The sequence below is a fragment of the Schistocerca americana genome, chromosome 11 (genome assembly GCF_021461395.2).
Source record: "Schistocerca americana isolate TAMUIC-IGC-003095 chromosome 11, iqSchAmer2.1, whole genome shotgun sequence".
NCBI classification, from domain to species: domain Eukaryota; kingdom Metazoa; phylum Arthropoda; class Insecta; order Orthoptera; family Acrididae; genus Schistocerca; species Schistocerca americana.
This window is the reverse complement of record NC_060129.1, coordinates 88,498,527-88,522,371: the sequence shown is the minus strand read 5'-3', so window position 1 is coordinate 88,522,371 and position 23,845 is coordinate 88,498,527. Positions and strand designations below refer to the sequence as shown.

The window sequence follows — 23,845 nt, the reverse complement described above, 5'->3', positions numbered from 1 at the left end:
ACTGTACAACTTCCTTAACACTGAGCTTTGTTTTATCCGCTGTAAGATGAATTCACGTGTGATATGGTATTAATAAAAGCAGATTATCTGACAAATTCATACAGTTTCAGTTAAAGTTATTAGCATCATTATTTCAAAATTAAATTCTCTACAACTTTTGCTGAAATCTTTGTGCAGTCGCCTCGAATTTAAAAAACTAATTGGGCCAAGTAATAAATTAAAAATTTTACGAAGTTACTTCGTTGCTTCACTGGATGTTCTGAAAAACTACTGCAGATACACGCCTGGAGCATCTCTTATTAGTTTCACCAGATGAATAACAACAAATTAAATGGAAATCGTGCTTTACTGTAACCTCGTACAGTTTTGCGATGGCTTCATATTACCGAAGTTGGAACATTTCAGACAAAATATTTTACTAGCCGTAACTCCGTAGATGAACAATTGCGGACCTTTGTTTACACGAACTTTTTTCTTTAGTTTTACTTGTAGAATAACATATTGAAATATTTGCGTACCTTCGTGAATCACACTGTATATTCGGAACAACGGAATGATATCCATCTTGTAAAATGGTGTAATTCATATTAATTTACACTTCTTTATTTACTATACAGGTAGTTGCAAAGAATTGTGTTTTGTGATTCCACTTGTTTGTAAAATTTCAGGTTCTTCATCAGACGGCAAGTTCGGTAAAGTTATTTTGAGGGAAAAGTTTTTTACTTGGCCCGACACCTGCGACCTTCCGTGATGTTCCGCAGAAACGCTAGTTGGTTCATCCGCATTTTTGTGGCGGTGGTCATGTGTAGTGGCTACAGTCGCCCAGTTTCCGTTACAGGTAAAAATTAAATTTTTTTCGATTCCTATGAGGCTGGGTATGATAATGGACAGCAATTTTTTTGTGAAGTAATGAAGTAAATGTTTAAGTTTTGCACTGAGATTTTTACGAATTTATTTTCCGGAATCGTGTACAGACGTCACCGTACATAGATTAACAGCCGACAACTCAGGTAAGTGTTTCATCCATTACTACTAAAAACACCTCATGGTCCAAGTGGTTCTTTTGGTGCTAGTTTATTTAATCACGGTAGTCTTATCTCTGGTTTGAGACGTCCCCGCCAGCGCCGTGTGAGTGCGGGCGTGTGCAAGCTTCCCTTCAGCTGCCTGAGACACCTGTTGCCTGCTTGTCTTATTCAAACACACTAAACTAGTAGCCTACTTGAATATATCGAGGTTCTATTTTTAGAACAGCGAGAGATGATATAAAATAATTATACCTCATTTGTTCAGAAATCTCTCTCGTCCAAGGGTCACACAGACTTGTATTCAGTTGCTCCTGCATGATAGGCTATACGTACGTCAGACGCTATTGTTATGCATGTAGCATAACTGGCAGAGTCGGGGGCGACCCACCCGTGGTACACACAGGCGTGAACTTGTTGGGGTAACTGCTTTGGGCCACAGGGCAGTCGTAAGAATACTGCGAGGGAACTGCGCAACATCGTTGGGTATCAGTGTATCATTGCCTTTGGTATTGTAGAAAGCTCCAGTTGGAATGTCATTTGGTCATCATGTTGCGTATACAGGGTGTTTTTCAAGTGGTTCAAATGGCTCTGAGCACTATGCGACTTAACTTCTGAGGTCATCAGTCGCCTAGAACTTAGAACTAATTAAACCTAACTAACCTAAGGACATCACACACATCCATGCCCGAGGAAGGATTCGAACCTGCGACCGTAGCGGTCGCTCGGCTCCAGACTGTAGCGCCTAGAACCGCACGGCCACTCCGGTCGGCAGGGTGTTTTTACCAACGTGTACAAACTCTGGGGATTGATCGATGACAGAATGCGGAACAACAAAGGTCTAACGACCTTACGTCCGGAAATGAATGATTTCCACGCTAGAGACCACTTATTCAATCATACACTGTTACGAAGACTAGTCTAATAGTCACTGTACCACGCAGCGACAGTTACAGTATGTACTGAAAATGCTTTCCATGTGCCTCAATCTATGCGTGTATACGCGCCGTAGCGTGCTCCGTCTCACACGCTCGCACCGGCCAGGCTGCATACAAACAGCGTCATAGGCAGGATGAATACGCTGCTCCAGTGTCTCCACATCTGGAATGCGCTCTGCGTACACGATACTTCTGAGGTGGCCCCATAACCAGAAACCGCACCGGTTGAGATTCTGTGAACAAACAGGCCATGCAAATGGACAACCTTCTCCAATCCATCAACCGGGGAAGACACGATTGAGATGCGTCCGAACGTTATCGGCAAAGTGGGCTGGAGCCCCATCATGTAGCAGCCACATAACCATTAGAATCATCAATAGCACTTCATCCAGAAAGACGCCCGCAAGTAATGCCGATAGTTCGGACCTATTAGGCGACGTGGATGGAAGACTGGTCCCAAAATATGGCCGCCAGTTATCCCGAACCACACATTCCGGCTGCACCGATGCTGTTATGGCCGTTCTGCATACCATCCCACAGATGGCTGTTATGAGAGTTGAAGACACCATTCCACGTAAAGGTTGCGTCATCTGTGAATAGGATGAATGACACAGATCCCGGAATCGTGGTTACCTGGTGAAGAAACCACTGACAAAACTTGTCCCGATGTGGAAAGTCTGTCGTTAATAAGTCCTGCACGCACTGTAACTGATAACGGTAGTAACAATCGTCATGGAGAATGTCCCACACGGTCGTCTGGCTTACCCTGTAGTGGTGGGCTCACTGCCTGGTACTGAGATGGCGGTCGCCTTCCACAGTGCTGATTACATTTTCTTCCAACTCTAGTGTCTGATCATTTCGGGTACGTCCTTCATGACTTCGTGCATCCTAGGTCATGATGTGCGAGAAACAGTATCACCCTCTAGGAGGATATCATGCATACTTTAACTGTAGCCGCATGGTGTTACACTGCAGCTTCTGTAACAAAGAATGACTGAATAAATGGTCTCTGGCATAGGGACCCCATGCATTTCCGGACATCATTCGACTTTTTTTGTTCCTTATCCTCAAATTGATCAACCACTAGAGATTGTACATGGTAGAAAAAAATCACCTTGTGTATTCCATAGACCCTTACAGTGATAAAAGTAATCTGTCTGTGGAACGTATCGGCAGAATTTTCGCAAAGGTTTAGCAACGCACCTTTAGAGACATTCTGATGTTGCAGAGTTCATTTTTGACAGGCAACTGCAAAATGTGACACGAAACCAGCTAAATGGAGAATCTAACAGTTCCCATTCCTATTTACTCATAATTTCGTTTACAAACCGACTTCCTCTACTTCCTTCACGTCAAAGTAAAATCAGATATGACAGACAAATTCTCCTCTAAGAGTCACGTCCTAAGACTTCACATAAATTTTAAACATTTTTGGTCTTAACTGTATTAAAATCCTACAATATACTCAGTTTTCGTACGCTGTGTACCATCAGAAACGTATTTTGTGCTATAACATCAATTGCGATCAACATTTATCCTCGATAAAAGTTATCGGAGTAGCAACTTCATTCAAAGAAACATTTATCCCATGTTTAATTGTGTATCAATGTTAATAAACGTAAATTTTATTTAATTTTCATAAGTTACCAGTGTTGTGTGGTACGTATGTCGTAGAAAATCAGTGTTTTTGTAGCGCTTGTTGTAAGCAACATGTCGTATCCCATTGTCTGGATTTACTGTAAACTAACGATAACTTTCATTTGGTTTTCGACTACAACCTCTAATAATTTCAAGAGATTAGTAGCGTTTATAGATGGTGCTACTGCAACTATATTGGAAACATCGATTTGCCTACGGACCGCTTCATATCTTAACAGTGGCTAGCTATACTTGGAGCTTAACTGCTCCAGAACATAAAAAAGAATCTGCAGGCTCACTTCAATGGTACCTGTTTACTGTTCTGTAGAACATTACGCCATCCACAACACACTGCAGCCCTGCTGTGAACACCGTCCTCGAACGTGGGAAGAGTTTGCTGATGTTTATAAGCTAAGATCAGTCGCCTGGAAGCTACTGTATATGGGTGTTCCTGGAGAGTTACCAGCAGTCATGTATCAGATATGCCACAAATACCTGATTTACTATCATCTCCTGCTGTCGCTTCTACAGGGAGTACATGACCTGTCCTCACTGATCCACTTGGCTGTCAGCAGCTTGTACAGGAAGTACATGATCTGTCACCATTCATCCACTTTGGTGGGAGCGACATGTCAGTGGCAGGACTAGGCTCCCTGTACAGGGGTGGCAGGAACCAGGGATGACTCAGCATGTGGTACTCATCACCCTAACCAAAGAAACTGAGGTGCTGTCTTCCACTGAAACCGAAACTGAGTCACTCAGACTCACTTCAGCTGATGGTATGTTCTGTGTCAAGAACAGGCAAACGCAAAAGGGTAGGATCTATTAACAGTAGGAAGTTCAAATGGATGGCGAGTAAAGGTATTCCTTAGGGAAATGGTAAAAAGAGAGAGATGGGAGGGAACACTAAGTGTACTCAGTGTGTATGGCTGGCAGCCTTATTCAGCCTGCTGAAGAGGCCATTCAGTCATCTTCTGAGGGAGTGGGGTGCTACTGGCTGCCGCCTGTGCTCTGCGGCCACACTTGGATCATTCAACTGGCAGAGAACCTTCAGAAAGCTCATCTAATTTCAGTGAGACTCTCAATTTGCAGCAGTGTAAAAGTGAGCATGCACTTCCCGTTCTGAATAGAATGAACGACTGACTCAGAGTTCGAGGGGTCTGTGACAAAGCAGGCTGAAATATCTTGGACTTGCATACTAGGGTTGAGTACTCTAGGGACACACCAAATGGGTCAGGCGTGTGGTACACATCAGAGGCTGCTACTCAGGTAGCTGTTCGGGTGTGGAGTAGCTGCGGTAGCACCTTCTATAAACGCTACTAATCTCTTGAAATTAGGTTGTAGTCGAAAACCAAATGAAAGTTACCGTTAGTTTACGGTGAATGCAGACAATGGGATACGACATGTTGCTTACAACAAGCGCTACACAAACACTGATTTTCTACGACATACGTACCACACATCACTGGTAACTTATGAAAATTAGATAAAATTTACGTTTATTGACATTGATACACAATTAAACATGGGATAAATGTTTCTTTGAATGAAGTTGCTACTCCGATAACTTTTATCGAGGATAAATGTTGATCGCATTTTGGTTTTCGACTACAACCTCCAATAATTTTCTGATGGTACACAGCGTACGAAAACTGAGTATTCAGCAGCCACTGATGAAGTGAAAGCACCTCTCAACTATCGGTATTATGGCAAGATGTACTAAACTGACTTTGGAGATGAATATGAATGAGTGACTGCAACATGATGCATTTGTTGAACGTTTTGCTGCACAGTTGTTTTATATTCTAGGACTTTTTTACACGCAATCTCTTTGACACAAAGGGCTGAGCGTTTTTAATTTTAACCTAGGCCTTTACTTGGGAACACGGGAAGTGGGAGGCATTAAAGATGATAGTATTCTCCTTGCCACCAAGAGTGAGTATCTGCTTTCTAATTTTCTTATCTGACAAGGTCTAGAAATAGAAAAAAACTCGCTCTTATTAAATATTTCGCTAAAATTAAGTCTTAACACAGGAAAGAAATGTTTAGATACAGGTACTGTAGACTGAGGTGAAGTAAGTGAACTAAGGGAACAGTCCCTCTCTTCTATCCTACGCAGTTGGCACAGTTAGGAAATGGAGCCTGAACTTAAGTAACAGAACTTCCAACCGTATCCTCCTCTAGCATTCCTTTTCCTCAACAGTATTTGTCGATACCAGTATTATTTTCCGAATTTAGGACAGGTCAGTATCATCTCAGTTGATTTTCGGAAAACTTTCAGATAATTTTATATACGGTATGTTATATTTCGAGCTAAAATTTACGAAAAGGAACTATTTTCATAAGATATTTTAGTTCTGATGCTATAACCGACACGTATTAATTGTGGATATATAGCTAAAATAATTTTTTTGCAAACATTGCAAATTGCTAATTATTGGCACACTTAAAATTTCTATAATTAATTATGTAACCCTGAACTGTTTACTGTATTTGTTTCTGGATTCATTTATGAAATAATAATCCAAATTAATAATGTAAATAAAACTACAAGGGATTCATTTGTTAAGAAAAGTGGTAAAACGTTTGGAATATTGTTATTTCCTCAGAGTAAGAGAGTCGTAAGCATGCTTATGATGTGATGGGATGTATTTTTGTGCGAACAATTTAATTTCGGCTTTCTTAACGTCAAAAATCAAAATACTGTATTATATACTAAAATGTGAGAAAACATATCTACATACAAAAATTTTTCCAACAACAACATTCAAATTTATTTCGTTTAAACCAACTGCGAGGACCTGATCTGACATTTACATCTTCAAGAATCAGACCCCTACACAAGAAGAACTGGAGCCAACTCAACATGGCACGCTAAGCATACTAGAAAGATTATTGTAAACTACGCATGTCTCAAATCCTGATAACAAACTTTGTTTAATGTGGATAATAATGGAAAGAGAAAGGGGGGGGGTGAGATTACAAACTGACGGAATGGTCCACCATTAGGATGTCAGGACTAAGGACACCTAGGTCCTGGGAGTCGGCTGTACTCAGTATCGAGGGAGGGGAAATTCGTTCTCACGGATTCTAATTTCCAATATGTAGGGGAAGGCAGAAGTAAACGAACTACATGCTAGTAAGAGAAAGGACACTTCTAACAGATCTTTTCTAAGAGTAGTTCATTTCAACTAGTTCGTTCATGAACTACGGATCCCTAAACATACCTATTCATCGATGTCAGTGCCGTCAACTTCTGCGTTTAAAACAAAGTATCAGGCGAAGCGACTGTATTTCTGTGCATTGATACTGCAATGAATCAGAATGAAGTTCTTAAAAATTCAATCAAGTTCCTGAATTCGTTGATTTGCCAGGCCTTTCGCTGCACGGTTTAAATCTGAAGATTTGCTTGGCTGTCATTCCTCTTCGAAACATATAGAAACTACGATTTTGCAGTGGTACCACGTTTTCTGCAAAAACCGATGATAATATCATTGAAGCCACAATGTTAAATGGGAACATGGCAGGAGAAGATATACTGCTACGACACATCCCAACGGTCCCAGCAGATATGCCGTTCAAGTTGAAAGGTTTGCTGTTCCCGATGAGTCTCACATTTTCAGAGACCACCAACAAAGCGCCGGCCGAAGTGACCGAGCGGTCCTAGGTGCTTCAGTCTGGAACTGCGCGACCGCTACGGTCGCAGGTTCGAATCCTGCCTCGGGCATGGATGTGTGTGATGTCCTTAGGTTAGTTAGGTTTAAGTAGTTCTAAGTTCTAGGGGACTGATGACCTCAGAAGTTAAGTCCCATAGTGCTCAGAGCGATTTGAACCCACAAAGCACAGGGATGTTCGCTACAAGTCTGAGTACTAAGTTTTTGCGAATCCATGCTTCACGAATGCTGCATGTGGCCTGATGGAAAAGTGTCATGATTTATTCGTGTGTGCACCAGACAGAAAAGGAGAAAAAATTCAGTAACCAAAATATTTGACTACACAGAATTTAAACAGAAATACTTCCTTTGTTTTGAGCGGCATGAATCACATGCCCAGTACTCGGTATAACTCGAAAATCGAGTCTTAAGTAATTAACGTGGCTGAAATAAAAGTACTGCGTTGGTCTGTGTATATCAAGCGATAAATATGAAAAGAAGACGATTGTCTGTGATTAGTACTTTTAAAGGAGTACGTGTGTGTTCACAGGAAGACAAATGAGAAGAACATTTAATGACTAAGCTTGCTAAGTTATGTCTGGATATAAATACGAAGCTACATAACCACCGGAATGTTTTCCGCGTTGTTACAAGTGTGTGAAAGGAAAAGCCAACGGGCAATACGCAAAGAACGTACTGGATTACTGGTATAGTCCTGCGTATTCAATTACAGAGACATATAAACAGGTAGAACACGGCGATGCGGTCGGCAACACCTGAAAAGGCAACAAGTGTCTGGCAGCGTTGTTAGTTCGGTTACTGCTGCTACAATGGCAGGTTATCAAGATGTAAATCAGTTTGACCGTGGTGTTACTGTCGGCGCAGGAGCGACAGGACACAGCATCTCCAAAGTAGCGATGAAGTGGGGATTTTCCCGTACAACCATTTCGTTGAAAGTGACAAAAGTGCAACGCTTCCGCAAATTGCTGTATATTTTAATGCTGGGCCATCAGCAAGAATCAGGATGCAAACCATTCAAGGAAACATCATCGATATCGGCTTTCGGAGCCGAAAGCCCACTCGTGTACCCTTGATGGCTGCATGACACAAATCTTCGCGCCTCGCCTGGGCCCGTCAACACTGAGGTTGGACTGTTGATGACTGGAAGCATATTTCCTGGAAGGGTGAGTCTCGTTTCAAATTGTATTGAGTGGGTGGAGGAGTACGAGTATGGAAACAACCTCATCAATCTGTGGATACTGCATGTCGGCAGGAGACTGATCAACCTGGTGAAGGCTCTGTAATGGTGTGGGGCGTATGCTGTCGGTGTGATATGGGTCCCCTGATACGTCCAGATACGACTCCGGCAGGTGACGCAAACATAAGCATCCTGCTTGATCACCTGCATCCATTTGTGTCCACTGTGCATTCCGACGGACTTGGGCAATTCCAGCAGGACAATGCGAAACGTCACACGTCCAGAATTGCTACAGAGTGGCTCCAGGAGCACTCTTCTGAGTTTCAACACTTCCGCTGGCCACCAGACTCCCCGACATGAACATTACCGAGCATATCTGGGATGCCTTGCAATGTGCTTTTCGGAAGAGATCTCCACCTCTTCATACTCTTACCCTGCAGGAGTCATGGTGTCAGTTCCCTCCAGCACTACTTCAGTGTTAAGTGGAGTCCATACCACACGTCGCCTTGCAGCACTCCTGCGTGATCGGGGGGCGGGGGAGGGGGGGCGCTATACGAAATTCCTTTGGTTCTTCAGTGTATATAACATGCAAATGCTTAACGTGTTTAGTTATTTATACGTCCAAATAATATACCTTCCTACGTAGACAGATATACATGGTGCAATGGGTATAAGTACACATATTTCTATCGGTGACTGAGAGCAGTCTACTAAACAATACCATATCAGTACTTACACCATTTGCAGATTAATAATTATAGCTGTTACAGAGCGTATATTTTTAGATATGTTAGAATTTGCAAGTGCGGATGGCACAAGCAAGTCATTAAAAATGTACCTTCCTGTGGTCAGGAGTTCAGGTCCTAAAGTGTGGATGCGTAGAGGCGAAACGAAAGTTTATAGTGACAGGGGTAGTCCACTTTGAGGTATAATTACGACGGTGCAGTACGTAAAATATATAAAAAAACTAAACATGGTTCCTAAATACTTAAATGCCTATACAACTAAAGTTAATACTATTAATCTTTAAATTCTGTGTCAGAAATCTTTAACTGTGTGTCAGAAAAATCTGGTAAAAACATAGAGGTAATATGTATACAGCAGAGACGTCTGTCGTTATTCAGGAATGAGACCAGATATTATAGGTAAATCCTAGAGAATTAATAAAATACACACAACAGTATAGTGTTCACTGACGAATCAAAGACGTAGACTGAAGCAATCGCCTGTTCTCTGCTGACCACCCAGGGGCAGAAACCCTAAAGGAGGAACGTAAGAGAAGAATTGTTAGTATATTTTGAGTATCGAGGAACACAATCTGTAGTCTCCAGACAGACTTGCATAGAGAGAAAAATATCTTTACAACCCCTCTTCCGTGGCGACCAAATTGTTTTGACATGGAATACGACGACCGTGGTGCAGTATAGCTTGCCGTTCTCAGTAGGGAGTAGTGTATCAGCTCTCCTGTAGGTGTGGCGGCCGTAGGGAGACATAATAGAATAACATTTAATGACTAAGCACTGTAAGATGTGTGTAGAGGGGGACATAACCACCGAAATGTTTGACAGAACACAAAATATAAACGTTTTCCGTGTGTGAAAGGAGAAGCCAAGATGCAATACACGAAAGATGTGTATGTGTGTATGCAGTGATTCTGTACACCTGTTTCAATATTGCCTACGTGTACAAGGGAAGCCCATGGTGTAAGTTGTTCTGAATCAGCAGCTTAAAAGTCCAAACCCCACGTTTATCAACCGTTTACCTGTCAGGTAGACGCGAGCGCATATTTCGTCCAAGCAACCCCTTTCCATAGTCGTAGACTTCGCACACGGCTCAGCTCCAGAAACAGGTGTTCCTCCAGCAGCAGTGCGTGTCTGCGGCCAATCACGCACTGAAGACAGTTGACAGTGATCAAGGACAGCGACAGCACGCCAGTGGCAAGACGCAATCAATACCTTCACCGCGCGATAACAACGGTGAAGTCACTGATGACAGTGCCACTAAAGCAGAGTTATTAAACACGGTTTTCCGAAACTTCTTCACCAAAGAAGACGAAGTAAATATTCCTGAATTCCAATAAATAACAACTGCCAAGATGATAAACATAGAAGTAGACATCCAGGTTGTAGCAAAGCAGCTTAAATTAATTAATAAAGGCAAGGTTTCCGGTCCAGATTGTATAGCAGTCAGGTTCCCATCAGATTACGCTCATGCGATTGCTCCATATTTAGGAATTATATACAACCACTCTCTCACAGAGAGTTCTGTACCTAAAGACTGGAAAATTGCTCAAGTCACACCAATACCCAAAAAGAGAAGTAGGAGTAATCCGCTGAATTACAGGCCCATATCACTAACGTCGATTTCCAGTAGGGTCTTGTAACATATACTGTGTTCGAACATTATGAATTACCTCAAAGAAAATGATTTATTGGCACATAGTCAGCTAGGATTCAGAAAATATTGTTCTTATGAAACAAAACTAGCTGTTTATACTCATGAAGTAGTGAGGATTGCGGGGAAAGTGACAGGGGATGTCATATTGATTCTATACTTTTAGATTTCCAGAAGACTTTCGGTACCATTCCTCATAAGCGTCTTCTAGCCAAACTGCGTGCCTATGGCATATCGCCTCAGTTGTGCTACTGGATTCGTGATTTCCTGTCAGAAAGGTCACAGTTCGTAGTAATAGATAGAAAGTAATCGAGTAAAACAGAAGTAATATTTGGCGTTCCCCAAGGAAGTGTTATAGGCCCTCTATTGTTTCTGATCTATGTTAACGTTATAGGAGACAGTCTGAGTAGCCGTCTTTAGATTATTTGCAGATGATGCCTCCACTTACCGACTTGAAAAATTATCAGGTGACCAAAACGAATTGCTAAATAATTTAGGTAAGATAGCTGTATGGTACGAAAAGTGACGAAGAAGAGTGAAGTTATTCACTTTAGTACTAAAAGAAATCCGCTGAATTTCGATTACGCGATAAGTTACACAAAACTGAAGTAAGGAAATTCAACTAAATACCTAGGGATTAAAATTACAAATAACCTAAATTGGAACGATCACACAGATAATGTTGTGGGTAGAGCAAACCGAAGACTGCGATTCATTGGCGGAGCACTTAGAAATTGCAACAGTTTCGCCCTATTCTGGAGTATTGCTGTGTGGTGTGGGTTTCACATCTGGTGGGACTGACGGATAACATCGTAAAAGTTCAAAGAAGGACAGCTTATTTTTTATTATCGCGAAGTAGGGGACATAGTGCTACAGACGTGATATGTGAATTGGAGTGGCAATCATTCTAACAAAGGCATTTTTGTTGCTACGGGATCTTCTCATGAAATTTCAATCACCAGTTTTCTCCCCTGATTGCGAAAACATTCTGTTGGCGCCCACCTACATAGGGAGAAATGATCATCACGATAAAATACGAGAAATAGGGGCTCGCACAAAAAAATGTAAGTGCTCGTTTTTCCTGCGCGCCTTTCGAGAGTGGAACAGTAGAGAGACAGCATGAAGGTAGTTCATTGAACCTTCTGCGAGGCAGTTTGTTGTGAGTAGCAGAGTAATCACGCAAATTTTTATGTAGATATTGTAGCAGCAAGAATTAACGACCAGCCCCATGCATCCTTCCATCGCCCAAGTGTTCCAGGTGTCCAGGCATCGCCGTTGCTAGCCAGCTGGCACCCTCCAAAAGGACCCACAGGCAGTGACACGATCTGCCTCCCTCACTCCTCGTGTTTCTTACGAACTACTCCCTGTCTGTCAATTCTGTGCGCCTGTTTCAATGCCGTCTCTATGCAATAGCTCTTGTCATTAGTAAAAGAACGCTATCCATGGAAGTAGGACAGACAATCGTTGCGTCAAGGCTGCTCCTGCGACCACTGGGTAGTTGTGGTAGCCTGGTTTTCCAGCAGACTCATGCTCTCCTGTCCTGCACTCACATCACTACGTTCGTTTTTCATTCATAATTGTGTCTTGCCTTCCAAAGTTGAAGAACGTGTACTTGCCTAAAGTGAAAGATGTAAGTGCAAGAGTCTGTCGTATTTTTGTGATTATATGGTTTAGTAAGGAAAGGCAAAACCTACGTTTCTAGCATTTGTACACAGAACCATTAAGCCCCAGAGCCATGGAACAGCGGTTGTGTTTCGCCAACACTATTGTCTACAGAACTGATGAACAGTGCTTTGATGTGAATATAGTTTGGTTTAGTGGCTAAGCCAACTTCATGTTGCGTGCGTTCGTCGATAAGCGTAATTGGCGCATCTGGGGGACTGAGAGTCTGCATTTGGCGGTCTAGAAGTCTCTTCACTCTCAACAGGAGATTGTGTGCAATGTCCATTCACCGAATAATCGGTGGATATTCCTTTGGTGACTACAGAATGGTACGTGAAGGTGTTGAAAAATGATTTCATCCCCATTATCGAAAGTGGCAGTGATTTCGACAAGATGTGATCTGTGCAAGTATGAGCTTGACCCATATCGAAGCACTGGAGCGTTTGATGTCCTTGAGAAGCACTTTGGAGACTGCATTCTGGTTCTGGGGCGCTCAGATTCCACTGGCGTGTGCCTCGATTGGATTCACTTTCAGATAAAACAGATATGCCATGCTTACCTGTATATGTAAAACTTCTCTCACTTTCTACATATTCGTTGAATAGATTAAGAATAATTGTTTGTAGCACACTTCCTTGCTGGACTCATTTCTGAACATGTGTATAACCTGTGTAGAGCGCACACCAATAAAAGTCCTTTCTTTTTGTATACAGCTTCCACAGAACATATCAGTGTCTGTGCATATTCCTACTTTCTTCTATAACTCAAAGTTTATTTAGCCATTTTACATTATGAAACATTTTCTGTATACCTACAAAAGCTGAGTATTTACATTTTAAAATTAAGTTTAAAGATATTATTCCTCCTTCGATACTTCGGGTTTTCCTGAATCGAAGCTGACTCTGATAATCTTATGTCAACTGTTCGAAGACAATGGAAGCTTTTATTTTATGAGGCATCTCCAACTAAGCTAAGACTTCGGTAATATTAGTATTTTAAGACATCCCTCCTTTTAGGATTAATATAATGATGTTTCTCTAGAATCTAAGGACAGTTTTCCCTCTTCATATATGTTACACTTAGGAGTATATAACACACTTATGATTTCGATTCCTCCAGGTTCGAGTAAGTCAGCAGGAATGTTGTCTTTCCCTTGTGCTTTCTTGTTCCTCAGGATTCTCAGAGTCAGTTGATACAAAATAACTGCAATAAATAATAATCATTTAACACGTCGTTTAAAGGATCAACCTGATCGTCTGATGTAGTAACTGGAACTGTGACTATCTTCAGCACTAATTATACCTTGTAATAAAGAACTTATATAAAGAAAGATTAGTTATCAATGCCATCTGGAACAATGTGGTAGCGTGACATCACTTATGAAATGATGGCAAATATGTTAGTTGAAAAGGTGGTATACTCTCCATAACTGGCCCTGACATATCGCCCTACAGTAATAGCTTCCAAACTTTCTGAGACCATATTCCCAGAGTGCAACCAGATACTAGCTAGGACTCGCAAACACATACACACACACCAAATCATCATCTTTAGCGATTAACTAAACTTTAAAAAGAAGAATATTTTGTTTGGTAATTTTTGTTTTCCAAATGATGAAACATAAATTATACTCAGCTTTTGTAGACGCTTTATTAAAACTCAGACTAATGAGTTAATGACACAATTTGTACTTCTTATTTGTAACAGCCATTTTCCATGGAATGTTAACTAACGCTCTACACTGACAGTATGCACTTGTTAGAAAACATGTTTCCTCTACACCACTTCTCTCTCTCATGACAGTCGCTTCACCCTCTCGCTGCAGCCTTACTTGAAATGAATCAAGCTATAAACCGCGCACTATACTTATTGTTTGTAAATCATATGACTGCTGGAATCCTTACTTCTGAACTGTTAGAAACCGTACGATTTCAACTTGCCACCCTTTTTGTCTGACTACACGCTACAAATAATAATAATAAAATGCTGTACACACCCTACAACAGAATAGTAGCCACTACATAGAAAGTACTGAGTTGAAGTTTAATTTATTTCGTTTATTGTTATGAAGTGAGTAATGAAGAAATTTCTGGTCTACTGCAATAAATTTTATGAGATATTTAACCATAAGTGATTTATATGTCTCGATTTCTTTATCGTAGGTGCATGGCAAAAAGTACAAACTATTCTGTATAGCACGAGGATTATGTGTGGAAGATGAAGCTCATACATCCATTTGACGAGCTCTATCTTCACCACATTGTGTCATTCGTTAATGCTATTATTTGAAAGTAAAAGTTAGCAGTAATAATAAGAGCGACGTTTTTTAAATAATTTAGTATTGTGAGCGAAACACAGTTAGGCACATTTGTTTTTATCCCTCACGAAATTTAATTTTATGCATTGTGGGTGGGGGTTGTAACTGTGCTACTACTCTACACAATGTTGGGTCTTGTGATATTGTACTATGTCAGAAGTTGCCATCTAGCTATGCCTGCCACCTTGATGTAATGTTTCTAGAAAGTCATTACAGACTGTGATAGCAGTTAGTTGATCCCCTGTGGGTATCAGTTCCAGCAGAGAAACGTGTTGGATTAGCAGTTAAGGACAGAGGGATACAGATTTCAGGCGTAAAATATCATTGTTGTCTTAAATAACTTTAGAAATCAGGACTGTGTGTTGAGTAAATTATGAATACAGTACCTTCTGACGCTCTTAGTATTGTGATAGATCTCCATTTTGATATTCTGAGCAAGTAATTGTAGAAAGACACTAACGACGAGAGGTCTCTATTCCTTCTGGGGCTTTATGTACAAACAAATGGGAGAGTTTTAAGGGAAGATGTAATAGATTTTGCTCCAAAATTTCGATTTTTTTCAAAAATGTCATTTTCTTGATCTACACAGTTTAATCTATGTTGTGTGCGAATTTTATCATGATAGCAGCTTTAGAAATGCCTTTATACTGTTAAACTGATTAAATCTGCACTGCTGACCACTCCCACCTCTCGTAACAATTGGGAAACTGGTTGCTTCAGCGGAATTTTTGTCAGTGTTAAAGATATTTTCTTTCGATATCTTTGGCTGGCATCCATATCTTTGCCTGAAAACTTGCTTGTATGTGGTTGATTTACGTTTTGACAATATTAACACATATTAGTAGGTGGAAAGTTGAATTCGCAAACCTTTATGTGGAAGTCTAAATTTATGCATAATGGGTGGTGGAAAAATTGTGTTTAGGAAACGGAGGTTTCAAGGAAATCGGTTCACCAACAAAAAAGAGGAATTAGCTAGAAATGAAGAACACAAGCTCTCAGTTTATCCACTGATGAAGCACCAATGCACAATCTGTGTCAAAAGACGATTGTTAAACAACAATTCCATTGGCTCTGAGCACTATGGGACTTAACTTCTGAGGTCATCAGTCCCCTAGAACTTAAAACTACTTAAACCTAACTAACGTAAGTACATCACACACATCTATGCCCGAGGCAGGATTCAAACCTGCGACCATAGCGGTCGCTCGGCTCCAGACTGTAGCGCCTAGAACCACTCGGCCACTCCAGCCGGCGTTAAACAACAGAACTGAGTCGTATTCATATAAACACTCATTACCAGAACATGTTATGAATGCATTTAAACCCACATTGAGGTTTGTTGCAAAACCTTCTTTATTGGGGAAGTGTCTTCATAGAAAGAGACAAAATGCAAATGAAAGCCTCAATAATTTAATTTGGATTATATGCTCGTAAAGGACATTCTGTGGACTTGAAGTACTCAACATAGGTGTCTATTATGCAGTTATATGTCACAATAATGGAAATAATTGCAGAACTGAAGTTGACTGTTGGTATAGATCTTGATGTGTTTACAAGAAAAGCATTTTACACTGTCGAGAAAGCTAACAGGTCAGTGTCTTACCTGCAAATGCAGGCCAGGCAGATTCGAAGAGGAGAGAAGAGAAACCTGAAGGATGAGGAATATCAGTATGGAGGATTTTAAAATTGAGGTAAGCTTATTACATGTATAAATATGAGAAGAAAATCTTTGAACATCATTTTCTCTGTTTCACAATTTTTACGTTATTAGAAGTCTTTTCTCAAAAAGTATATGCTCTAAGGCTTTGAAATTTTCGTGAACTGTTCACAACGTGCTGCTGTTTCCCCGGAACTAAAAAATTCGAGATCCTACAAATACGTTCGGATTTTTAGTTGATTATATGCAGAAAAAGTTAATTTTGGATGTGCAAGATTAAAAACATTCTTAATGACACAATTTGTACCATAAGATTCAAAACTGCGGTTCAATGGACTTATAACCTTCTTAGAACACTACATTATACATTTCAGATTAATTGCATGGTTAAAATATAAGTTATGGCTTTTTATAAGAAAACAATAAAAATAAAAAATTCAAATTAATGGCAAAATATTAATCCTGCTTATTTCAATATATTTTTCTGTTAGAACACTGCTCTTTTGTTTTATGCAAGGAAAATTTTAGAATTGTACATTAATAAACGTGGGTGTAATGATTTTTTAAATAAACATTTTCCATTACATACATACTGAAACAGTTTTTCTTAATGATTTGCATCTATTCGCTTGTGGCATCAGTCTGACACAGAAAGTATATCATATTGTTGCAAATGGCGTGTGATTGGAAAAATATCCTAACTGAAGGTTTATACAGATTTGATTGTGTGGCTCATACAAGTATAGAGGGTACTGTATGAGGGCAAAGGATTGCTGAGTGACACCATGTTCCAGAAGCCCTAACAGTGGGACGAGTTCATGAGGCTGAGGAGGCCACAGCCGTGGATCTGGGTGCCCTGCTGGACGCCGGGGACGGCGCTGTGGTGACTCTGCTGGCCGGGGACAATACGCAGCTGGTGGCTCACAGGGCTATCTTGGCCGCCAGGAGCGCCGTGTTTGCGGGCATGCTCCGTCGTCTCACCTTAGAGGCCAGCAGCAGCCAGCTCGTACTCTCCGACATAGAGGGCCCTGTGCTGCGCCAGGTGCTGGCACACCTCTACACCCTCCAGCCCCCACAGCTGCCCAGCATGGCGCCACAGCTGTTGGTCGCCGCTGACCAATACGGCTTGTCAGTACTGAAGGTGCAGTGCGAGCAACAGGTGGCCGCACAGCTGTCTGTCGAGACTGCATCAGCCACAGGTGTTCTCGCGATTCGGCACTCCGCTAACATGCTGAAGCAGGCTGCCGTCGCCTTCATAAAGGCCCACTTGCTCAGTGTGATGGCGACGCAGGGCTGGGATGAGGCTGTAGTCAACGACCCACAAACTTTTATGGAGTTGGTTCACCTGATTGCAGAGACACCGACAGACACCAGGTAAGCATGAGACAAGCTGCTCATCTATGTTACACAGCTCTAAGTGTGCGTACTGACAAGCCTACAATGTCCACCACTAAGTGTAATTAGAGGTGCCTGCGTCATAAAATACACTACTATTCATATTGAAACGTCCCCTTAGAGAAATTATACATGACTGTGCTTAAACTGACACACAATATCTTTTTAGCGCTACGCAATCTGACTTTCAAAAATCCCTACAAAAGAATGGCCCTGACTAACATTAACCTATACCTTTCACAAATCACTCACCTCACAAAAATGTTCGTTACTCGAACTACTGCAATACAGCGAGCGCCACTACTGCCAGCTAAATAAAAGATTCAAACTTCTGAAGGCACTAACTACTGATAGGCATAGTTAGCAAATGAAAGATTTTGATAGAGAACAAACAGTGTATTTACCTCAATAGTGTTCAAAAGTCATAATGTACACTCCTGGAAATGGAAAAAAGAACACATTGACACCGGTGTGTCAGACCCACCATACTTGCTCCGGACACTGCGAGAGGGCTGTACAAGCAATGATCACACGCACGGCACAGCGGACACACCAGGAACCGCGGTGTTGGCCGTCGAATGGCGCTAGCTGCGCAGCATTTGTGCACCGCCGCCGTCAGTGTCAGCCAGTTTGCCGTGGCATACGGAGCTCCATTGCAGTCTTTAACACTGGTAGCATGCCGCGACAGCGTGGACGTGAACCGTATGTGCTGTTGACGGACTTTGAGCGAGGGCGTATAGTGGGCATGCGGGAGGCCTGGTGGACGTACCGCCGAATTGCTCAACACGTGGGGCGTGAGGTCTCCACAGTACATCGATGTTGTCGCCAGTGGTCGGCGGAAGGTGCACGTGCCCGTCGACCTGGGACCGGACCGCAGCGACACACGGATGCACGCCAAGACCGTAGGATCCTACGCAGTGCCGTAGGGGACCGCACCGCCACTTCCCAGCAAATTAGGGACACTGTTGCTCCTGGGGTATCGGCGAGGACCATTCGCAACCGTCTCCATGAAGCTGGGCTACGGTCCCGCACACCGTTAGGCCGTCTTCCGCTCACGCCCCAACATCGTGCAGCCCGCCTCCAGTGGTGTCGCGACAGGCGTGAATGGAGGGACGAATGGAGACGTGTCGTCTTCAGCGATGAGAGTCGCTTCTGCCTTGGTGCCAACGATGGTTGTATGCGAGTTTGGCGCCGTGCAGGTGAGCGCCACAATCATTACTGCATACGACCGAGGCACACAGGGCCAACACCCGGCATCATGGTGTGGGGAGCGATCTCCTACACTGGCCGCACACCACTGGTGATCGTCGAGGGGACACTGAATAGTGCACGGTACATCCAAACCGTCATCGAACCCATCTTTCTACCATTCCTAGACCGGCAAGGGAACTTGCTGTTCCAACAGGACAATGCACGTCCGCATGTATCCCGTGCCACCCAACGTGCTCTAGAAGGTGTAAGTCAACTACCCTGGCCAGCAAGATCTCCGGATCTGTCCCCCATTGAGCATGTTTGGGACTGGATGAAGCGTCGTCTCACGCGGTCTGCACGTCCAGCACGAACGCTGGTCCAACTGAGGCGCCAGGTGGAAATGGCATGGCAAGCCGTTCCACAGGACTACATCCAGCATCTCTACGATCGTCTCCATGGGAGAATAGCAGCCTGCATTGCTGCGAAAGGTGGATATACACTGTACTAGTGCCGACATTGTGCATGCTCTGTTGCCTGTGTCTATGTGCCTGTGGTTCTGTCAGTGTGATCATGTGATGTATCTGACCCCAGGAATGTGTCAATAAAGTTTCCCCTTCCTGGGACAATGAATTCACGGTGTTCTTATTTCAATTTCCAGGAGTGTATATAGCAGTTCATGACATCCAGTATTACAAATTTCAAAACTCCGCCATCTCTCTCCCCACATCCACGACTGCTGGCGGCTCACCTCCAACTGCGCAATGCTACGCGCTGTTAACATCCAGCTGCCCAACAATACAATGGCAGACAACAATGCAAACTGGCCACAGACTGCACACAGCACAGCTAGTGATTTTCATACAGAGCGCTACGTGGCGTTACCAATATAAAAACCTAAACAGCCTACTTACAATATCCAGTTTCTTGTATACGCTATGTGATGAAAAGTATCTATACACCTGGCTGAAAATGACAAACAAGTTCGTGGCGCCCTCTATCGGTAATGCAGGAATTCAATATGGTGTTGGCCCATCCTCAGCCTTCATAACAGCTGCTGGAAGGTTTCTTTGGGCCCATTTTTCACGGAGTTCACGGCGTTCCAAAACATCCCAAAGGTGTTCTATAGCATTCAGGTCAGGACTCTGTGCAAGCCAGTCGATTACAAAGACATTATTCTCGTCTAACCAGTCTGACACAGCTCGTGTATTGTGAGCAGGTGCTCGATCGTGTTGAAAGATACAATCACCATCCCTGAATTGCCCTTCAACAGTGGCAAAGGTTCTTAAAACATGAATATGGGAGTGTGGTGTGATATTGCCACGCAAAAGAACAAGGGGTGCAAGAACCCTCCACGAAAAACACGACGACACCATAACACCACCGCCTCCGAATTCTACTGTTGGCGCGACACGCACTGGCAGATGACGTTCACTGGGCATTGACCTCAGCCACACCCTACCATCGGGTCGCCACATTGTGTGCCGTGATTCGTCACACCACACAACGTTTTTTCCACCGTTCAATGGTCCAACGTTTATGCTCCTTACACTAAGCGAGGCGTGGTTCGGCATTAACCAGCGTGATGTGTGGCTTATGAGTAGCTGCTCGACCATGAAATACAAGTTTTCAAACCTCCCACATAACTGTCATAGTACTTGCAATGGATCCTGATGCAGTTTGGAATAACTGTGTGATGGTCTGGATAGATGTCTGCCTATTACACGTTACCATCCTCTTCATCTGTCGGCAGTCCCTGTCCGTCAAGAGACGAGGTTGGCCTGAACGTTTTGTGCTGTATATGTCCCTTCACGTTTCCACTTCACTATCGCATCGGAAATAGTGGACCGAGTTATGTTTAGGAGTGTGGAAATCTCTGGTACAGACGTATGACACAAGTGACACCCAATCACCTGACCATATTCGAAGTCCGTGAGTTCCGCATAGCACCCCATTCTACTATCTCACGATGTCTAATGACTACTGAGGTCGCTTATATAGAGTATTTGGCAGCACAGTGCACCTGATATGAAAAACTCATGGTTTTGGAGGGTGTCTGGATTCTTTTGATCACATCGTGTAAGTAATGTATTTACAGCTGCAAGTAGGATGAGACTCCAGCTGTACAGTTCTCTGACGATATATTAGAATTTGTGTTGCAGTGGAGCTCGAGCTTAGGCTTGCCACTTTATGGGACAGTTTGCCTCAACCACTTTGGCTATCCAAGCACTCTTCCAGACCTCCAAACTTCACCATGTGTCCACATCCTGCATTTGCACAAATGCTTTGATTCTCACTCAGAAAGAGACATACTTATTATTGTCATGGTCTTTCCTAGACATGTAAAAATTTTCCATTCTCTTTATTTGTTATGGAATATCCTCCATACATGCATGCATATCTGAGGGAACTCACACTGCTATGACCGACAGCTGTATGAAATACAAGAAATGCATTCGCAACTGCTAATACAATGACACACCAAGTATACAATATAGGGTGAATCACTGGAATCTTGCAAATGATGTAAAAATAGAAAGCACAATTGATGTGCGGTTTCACAAAATTGATTAATAGTGAGGGACTCGTGTTATTCACTCATCAATAGATTGTAATAATACATAGAATAGGTTTTCTTGGTGAAAACATTCAATTCTTTAAAAGGAACAATGCCAGTGATACTAAACAACAAAAAGTAAGGTAAATTAGAATGTCCATGCTGTTTGGTGCAGGATTCTATGTGACTCAATTACGACATATCGTAGTTTGAAAAGTCCCCACGCCAAAACTTGTACCTATGGTCATCATCATCATCATCATCATCATCATCATTGGGTTGTCTGCCTTGCAGCAGGTTTTAACTGCCTAGCCCTCCATGCTTCTCCGTCTGCTGCGTTTCTCTTCATTCTTTGGTACCCACCTTGTGGCCTGCAGACATCGTCCAGCATCTGAAACCTTCTTCTGCCCTTCCTTGTCTTTCCCAGAAGGAAACGTTCAGTTGTCTCTACTAGAAGGCAATCTCTTCTTAGATTGTGGCCTATCCAGTTTAGTTTTCTGTCCTCCATCGCTAGCAGCATCCTCCGTTCTTCTCCAACTCTCCTCAGTATATCTGAGTAATTCCTAACTTTATCAGTCCAGCTGATCATCGTTCCACACCATATCCACATTTCACAAGCTTTCTCTTTTCATTCTGCTTTATCAAAGTCCACGTTTCTGCTCCATACAAGGCCATGCTCCATATCAAGCACTTAACCAGTCGCTTCCTTAATTCCTTGTTTAAACAACTAGTTAAGAGTCTTCTCTGCTTTTGAAATGCCTATTCCGCCTGAGCCATTCTCACCTTGATATCTTGTTGTCAGTCCGTATCTTCTTTAATCCAAGTTCTCAAATACTTGAATGCTCTTACCTGTTCTATGATTACTGACTCCAAATTAATTTTTACTTTTCTTTTCTTTAGGCTTATGGCAATGCTTTTGGTTTTCTTTTTATTAATTGTCATTCCATATACTACAAAGACTTCATTCAGGTCATTTAGCACTTGAGTCAGCTTCTCTTGATTTTTTACGAGGATCGCCATGTCATCTGCAAATCTTATACATTCAATATTTTGTCGACCTATCCTGACGCCTCCTGTCAGCTTTCCAGTACTTCCTCCTGACAGATGTTAAATAAGATCGGCGAGAGACAATAGCCCTGTCTAACAACTCTCCCAATCCTGTTGTCTCCAGACATCTCATTACCTATTCGTACCCGAGCTTTCTGATTCAGGTACAGATTTGCCATCAGTCTTCTCACATTCCACTTTACTCCCTTCTTTTTCTAAAGACCTACCAGCTTATCGAACTGCACTCTATCAAATGTCTTTTCAAGGTTTATGAAGACAGCACACACTTCTATGCTCTTTTCTATGTATCCTTCGCCGATGGTTCTTAGAAGCCCAATGGTATCTCGTATTCACCTTTCTCCTTACGAAACCATAGTGTTCTTCACCAAGTGTTTCTTGCAGTGTTCCATATAGCCTCCTATTCAGAATCCGAAGAACTACTTTTGCTACTTGCGGTAAGAGGCTGATTGTCCCGTGGTCTGCACACTTTTTACGATAATTAGTCTTTGGGATTGGGACTATTATACTTACGAGAAAGTCTTCTGCCTATTCACATTTGTCGTAGATGTAGTTGCAAAGAGAGGTCAACTCATTTTTGCCTGTTTCTTTTAAACTCTTCAAGATTTCCGTCGGAACGTCATCTACACCGCATGCTGTGTTTTTTCAAGTTCTCCCAATGCCTTATTTGCCTCTGAACCTAGGATAAAATCTCCTTTTTAATTTCATTTACTCATTCTTCCTCCTCAATCTGCAGATCAGAGTGTCTGTGGTAGCACACAATAAAGAAAAGCAGAAGTGCATACATTAGTTATGTGGATTCCGGCCAGCAACGTGGTAGTTGACCATCACAGGTTGTGTTGAAAAGCAGCACCAGAAACGGCAAAACACAGTTCCAGTCTGGTTTCAACGGCCGCTGCAGCGGAGATGTCCAAGAACGCTGCAGTAATACGTCGCTGCATATCATCGACTGTAGTCTGTATGTCCCTGTAGACAGAGACTTTCTGCTTCCCACACAGAAATATGTCTACAGGCGTAGAATCTTGGGAATGGGACAGCCAAGGTACACATCCTCAGCATCCAATCCAGCAATTTGGAAAGATTTCGTGAAGATATACTGCAGTACTTAGTGCGCTATTGGTTGAACAGCCATCATGTTGGTACCATAGGATCCTCCTAGTC

The 23,845-nt window shown here is 42.4% G+C and overlaps 1 protein-coding gene across 1 annotated transcript in view; it reads left to right on the top strand.

Moving 5' to 3' along the window:
* Positions 1 to 668: 668 nt before the first annotated feature.
* LOC124554153 (ankyrin-2-like) overlaps positions 669 to 23,845 on the top strand; it is a 42,351-nt gene continuing 19,174 nt past the window's right edge. Inside the window, exons 1-2 of the mRNA XM_047128220.1 lie at positions 669 to 838; positions 17,274 to 17,853. Coding sequence (XP_046984176.1) covers positions 751 to 838; positions 17,274 to 17,853 — 668 coding nt within the window. The 5' untranslated portion in view covers positions 669 to 750. The remainder of the gene's footprint in view (positions 839 to 17,273; positions 17,854 to 23,845) is intronic.